The sequence below is a fragment of the Lytechinus variegatus genome, chromosome 7 (assembly GCF_018143015.1).
Source record: "Lytechinus variegatus isolate NC3 chromosome 7, Lvar_3.0, whole genome shotgun sequence".
Taxonomy (NCBI): domain Eukaryota; kingdom Metazoa; phylum Echinodermata; class Echinoidea; order Temnopleuroida; family Toxopneustidae; genus Lytechinus; species Lytechinus variegatus.
In genome coordinates this window covers 29,620,104-29,626,306 of record NC_054746.1, presented here as the reverse complement: position 1 = coordinate 29,626,306, position 6,203 = coordinate 29,620,104, and the positions used below count along the sequence as shown (strand labels likewise).

Genomic DNA, 6,203 nt, shown 5'->3' with positions numbered 1-6,203 from the left:
GGACCATAACAACAGCATTGCCTAGACATATTTTCCAGCTTTTGACCAGTGGATGAATGCATGAACAGAACAGAGAAAAGAGGCAGGCCTTGTTACGGTTGAAGAGTTCCACTGAGCATTGAATAGGGGACACAGTAATACAGGATGTAATCATGTGAAGAATGAAGCATGAGTGAATAAAACAGTCTCTTCTGAAGAAAAAAAAAATCCTTCCAGATTTGATTGTTCATGGTCTGGTAGTCTTCAATATTAATGAATAACATTACAGCTCTGTTGAAAGTATGAAAATTAGATTAGTTAGGATACTCAGACAAATTTGATAAAAATCACATATTATTGAATCCCTGCATTGGACAAGCATTGTAAAAATGAATGAATAAGCAATACACAGGCACTGGAAGATTTTTTTTTCTCTCTATTTAAAAAAAAATATTTGATCAAGAGTTACTGCTTGTACTTTTCAGGTTTTTCCATAATTGTGTTCAGTACAAGGATTCACTTGCGTTTATTTGAATGGTATTGTTGCAATCGAAAAAAAAAGAGATACAAATCTGATCATGAAAGATTAGAATACAGTATCACTAATACAAACTTCCTGTTTCAGCTTACCTACTTTATTATTTTGGTAAATCATTGCACTGTGAAAAAAGGATTTATCACAAAGGACAGATAGATTTTAAGAGAGAAAGAAAGAAAGAAAGAGAGAAAGAAAGAGAGAAAGAAAGAAAGAGGGAGAGAGGGAAAAAAAGAGAAGGGGCGGCACCACAGGGGGCTTGTGACTGCCCCCTGTGCCTATGATTTTGCGAGTAGGGGAAAAAAGGAGGAAAGGGGAGAAAAAGTCAAAAAGAGGAATAAAAATAAAGGAAGAAAGAGAGGTCTCGGCTGTGTAATTCAATCAAGTACTTGTGTAGATTATTGTTGATCGGTTTTGACAAGTTATATATAATTTCAAAGCTTAGGATGTGCTTAAAAAAACCCCTCAAAATGCAAAAACTCACTTTGGGCAACTCATTGTTGGTTTTGGAGTGACTGTCACATATTTATTTTATATCCTTCTTTTACATGTATAATATCCCTATAATTCTATTAAGAAAATATGTGACATATGTGCTCTATTCTTTATGATGGCTAAATCTAAACTAAAGCCAGGGTCTCAAATTGATTATGGTAATCCTATTTATCAGTTCAGTTTTACCTGTGTTTAAAGATGACTCAAGGGATAACAGAAATATCGGTTGCCTATATATACAGGTTTTCTTAAGTATGTATTCCAATGAGAAACAATAATCAAGGAAATAGCAACAAGTGGCCTTCAATGATAAGTTTCCCTTTAGTAAACTCCTATTTAAAAAAAAAACCCAAACCATTGAGGTAAACAGATAATTTTGCATTATATAAAGATGCCCTGGGAGACAGTGGGATTCTATAGCAAGTTTCACTGTTTTCCTTTATAGTCAAGAGAATAGATTGATAATAACCCACACTAAGTAAAACAGATTCTTTTCAAAAGAATAAATTTCTAGAATTGTTTATATTCATGATATTCCTTTTCTATTTATGTTTTTTCTTTACCCGTTTACTTTTTTTTTTTTGGGGGGGGAGTATGAGTGCTACTCAAAAAATCCTGTGTTAAAGCCAGCATACCACATCTCCTTTAAAAAGCACTATCTCAAGATCAACACAACTTAAACAGATCCCGCTTCATAACAAAGGATGCAACATTTTGATATTATAGTCTTATCAATATATATACCAAATAAAGTAGAAAGATAAACTTTTTGTGACAATTTTCATTCCACAATATTTGCAATAGAATTAACTTGTCCAAACACATCGTCTCAAGTGAAATTCACAATATACATTTCCATTGGTTTTAGGAAAAGGTAAACATATCAAGACTATCAATCAATAAAGCACATGTGCAGGCCTATGGGAGGATGCCCACAGTGTCATTGAGCTACTTGTGGAAAGTTCCCATCTGAATAAGACAAGATGAAAACCTTTTATTGAGAAAACTCACATTTTATAAATCGAGTACACTATGGAATGCATATGATTTAAATCCATACTATTCAAATGAAATTAACAACTCATATGTAAATTAATTGGAGTGCAACTCTTTTCTTTTAAAAAGAGCGAAACATACATGAGACCAAAATAAAGAAAACAAAATGCTTAAGTCAATTAGGTATATATTACCTAGGAAGAAATTCATCTAAGATAATTTGTGGCAACAATGCACTATGTTCCACAAATTGTCTCTTTTACACCATTTCAGGAATACACAGAATTCAATAAATCAAATTGTTACTGCTTTAGTGTATTGCCATAAAACTTTTTCAAGTTTGAGAAGAATTTAAATATGACACAGAATATAACTCCACTTTATACAGCTCTCCGATTTGGTACTCAAATATCATCACATGTACACATTCTCAAGTCCAATGCCCGTACACATAGCTTAGCACTTTATCACAATGCTGATTTTTATGCTTAATTTACACTGATCATTATGTGCAGTCAAGCGTGCAATTCAACTAGTCAGTTTGCTAAGCTTTGTGTTACAGGCCCAAGGTGACATTTTTTAGAAATTTCAATACATTAGTATATTACAGCGTAATTTCTGAGACATCACTTATTGTCTCCCCACCATGCACCTCTCCTTCGCTGACACTCTCCTCTTCCTTCTCATCCAACCCAGCAATAGAGGGCAGTGTAACTTGGAATGACCTCTGGGTCATACGCTCCTCCCTCCCTCTCATACCAGCTCCAACCTCCAGAGAGTCTTCAGAAAACATCCCGCTCGTCCCAAAGAGACTTGAGCCTCTCGGAACGGCACCAGAGGCGTTCAATCCCGTGATGGAGTTGTTAGTCTGGCCGAGTAACCGTGATCCTTCAAAGTCGCTGGTAGCTCCGCCCACACCTCCTTCTGACTGGCTGAAGCTTTGGCTGAGGTAACCCGACTGGAGGTAGGCATCCATGTTCATAGCATCTGGTGTCATGGTACGTGTGCCTGGATCACTGAGCATGGTGGAGTATAAACCTGATCAACAGACAAATAAAATAATGAATGATATGGTAAAAAGGTGGTAATCATGACCCAATAGCAAACAAACTTGGTTACACCATGAATCTATTAATATTGATGAATCTGCCTTCAGATCACTGCAACTTAATGGCAGCCACAACTGGGGGGCTTCCAAAGAAGAATAAAAGCACTTTCAATGAGTTATGCAATAAGCCAGGTGCATTGTTATGACAATGCAATTCCATACAATATGTTTTGCCAGGTATACTTGAAGCCCTCAAATTAGAAATTATCATAAATAACAGCTTCCAAACTAAATTGGTCTATAGGCATAAGCAATATCGGTCTGTTTTCTGCTAAAGGGCCCTTATCACATGACAATGTATATTGCCTATTTGGCATCAAAACAATCTATTCATATCAACTGGATAAAATCTAGACCTATATCATTTGATGACATGTATGGAGAGGAGCACCTTTTCTCTACGAATTACGGAATGTAAAGAAGAGAGTAGAATGTTTTCTACTACAATGAATATCTCATGTATTGACAGGAAGTGTGACATCTTCTTACTTGGTGGTATTGGTCTATCTATGAGTGTACCTCCAGCAGTCATATCAGCCTCAGCCAAGTCTCCTTCTCCTTCCACTTCCTCATCCTCTACCAGTTCTGGAGACCTTTGCCTTCCAACCTGAATCACCCTTGCTACCGGACTAGGTGCCACTATCGCCTGGGAGGAACTGGCCTTTGGAGAATGGGATAGGATGCTTTCATTGGAAGGTACTTCGTTCGTTCTGATGCCATCTCCTGCAGGCGAGATGGCTCGTTCTTGCTCTTCCCCGTTGCTTCCAATTTCACCAAGAGATCTTCTATGGTCCATAGCACCCTTAGGAGGCTTTGACTGGTAGGCCTCCTGGTAGAGGAGACGCTCAGCAGGTGGCATGAGGCTTGGACGTTGTCCCTCACTCACCTCCCCTACGCTGCTGCTGCTTGCATTACTGATGCTGTGTGGGGAGGACGTAGCACTTGGTTGCATTCCTACAGGATGAGGGACCCCAGAGGGTGCTTGGCGAAGCCTAGAGAGGAGGGCTACGACCGGATCTCTGGTCAGTTTTAGACGGTTTGGGTCGACCTCACCTTCACTCCTGGGTTCCTCCTTATTAGATAAACGATAAAAAAAATTGAGGAAAATTAATACCCTTAACTGCAAACAAGGCACCTATGATGAATTGATAGACTTAATTGCAATTGCTAATCCAAATTTTTTACCAGTTCAATGATGAAAATACAGGTATAACTTTATCCAATGATGACAATGATTTACAGCACTGTTAGGGGCTGCAAATCTGTTTGAATTAACATACAAAGGATTAAATTATCTAAATAATGCAGTATCTATAGTCTAGGTGAATTCAAAGGAGAGGTAGATAAATGAAGAAGGTGGAAAGTAAATGTCAGACCCCAAATAGCAATGGCAAATCGAGATCGATATTGCCTGCAGATATTTCCAGAAGATGAAATCTGAAAAGAGATTGCTACTAACTTTAACACACTATGATAGTGAATGCATACCAGGTCTTTATCAGGGTCTGTTGGTCCTTTGACAGTGCTGGTTGTACTGCTCTGTGAACTCTCATCAAAAGCTTCCATCTCTGGAACACCTGAGAAATTTTGAGGAACAAACAATATTATTCACTTCATTCAGAATTTGTTGATTTTTTTTTCTTTAAAGACAGCCCATATCCCAAAACTTAGTAATATACAGAAAGTAGCCCCCTAAGCGGATTTGTTCAATACAATTGACACGACAGTATTGCATTAATGATATGGAAAGTTGAGGATATCATACAATATAGTATGCAAATAATTTTATTTGGTGAAGATGACGGGACATACCATCACTTTTTAGGTAATGTGGGGCGTGCTTCATGAAGCAAATTAATTGACTAATGTTATAGACTATTTCCGGTAGAATATAACATATTTAATCTAGAAAATTTTAGCTTTCTCACCAAATAGGGTTTCATCTGGTACCCTTCCCTCTTCCCTCTCACTGACAAGCCATTCTCCCTCAGATATATCCCTCCCTGTAGTCTGCGTAATGGTAGAGTCCGGAGGTGTTGACTCGGTAGTGGTGGAAGATTCCACGCTGGGTGGAGCAGGGGTAGCAGCTTTGGGAGGGACGGGTAGAGGAGATGGTGTAGGGGATGGAAGACGTGGCTCAGGACTAAAACAAAATAGGAAATTAAAAAATACTAGCAAATGAAAGTTTGGGTAATAGCACAAATACACTGGTAGATGGAAGCAAGTAACAAACAACCATATTTAAGTTATTGATGTTTAACCTAGCAGGTTTTGAACAATCCTATGAAATGAGATACATCAGGCAAGTCATTATGGTACTATATTGAAGTCACTGTAGACAAGTGATTCATTTGGCTGTTTCATGATTAATATGAACTAGAAATAATCTTTAATTAAAGCAGCTATGAATCTTATACCTCTTTTAACAAACGGACAGAGTTCTACTTATAGTCATGTATTTTCAAATTATTTGTAGGGTATGGGCCAAAGTCGAGAGTCCACTCAATATCTATCTGCCGCTTTCATCAGCACAAGCAATGGGCCAAAAATTCCTAAAATTTGTGCATATTTAAAAGTTATACGTATGATACACATGGGACCTTGTATAAACAATGGCAATTGCTCCTCTTTAGGCCAATTTATTGAAAGCATTTATGTTAAAGTGGCACAGATCAACAGTGAATATCTGAATGTAATTTCACTTGATATGGACTTTGTTTTATCATGGGCCAAACTTGGAAGAATTGCATAAAATGATATGATCAACCCACCTTGGAGTATGCAAAGTCGCCTGGAAAGCATCCTCTTCTGGTTCCGATGCTACCGGACTCCTTGGCTCTGGGGTAGGAGTAGGGGTAACCATGGGCTCAGAGGGTACACCTACCAAGGGTGTGGGAGAAGACGGGGGTGAAGGGACCGGTGTCTGGGGCTCCTCCCCTGGAATTTGGGGAGGTGATTGGATGCTGACTGGGGGTGGGGTTGTGGGAGGGGTTGTGACAGCTTCTGGGCCTGGTGCAGCAATAGTGTTTGCTTCTGGTGAAACGAAGGTGAGAAATAAATCATCTTGATTAATGTTAAGAAGACCAAGTA

The 6,203-nt window shown here is 38.4% G+C and overlaps 1 protein-coding gene across 1 annotated transcript in view; it reads right to left on the bottom strand.

Moving 5' to 3' along the window:
* Positions 1-1,602: 1,602 nt before the first annotated feature.
* Positions 1,603-6,203, bottom strand: part of LOC121418942 (TALPID3 protein-like) — a 28,533-nt gene continuing 23,932 nt past the window's right edge. Inside the window, exons 15-19 of the mRNA XM_041613172.1 lie at positions 5,885-6,146; positions 5,042-5,256; positions 4,602-4,690; positions 3,603-4,185; positions 1,603-3,043 (exon numbers count right to left, since the gene is read on the bottom strand). Of these exons, the coding sequence (XP_041469106.1) occupies positions 2,610-3,043; positions 3,603-4,185; positions 4,602-4,690; positions 5,042-5,256; positions 5,885-6,146 (1,583 nt within the window). The 3' untranslated portion in view covers positions 1,603-2,609. The remainder of the gene's footprint in view (positions 3,044-3,602; positions 4,186-4,601; positions 4,691-5,041; positions 5,257-5,884; positions 6,147-6,203) is intronic.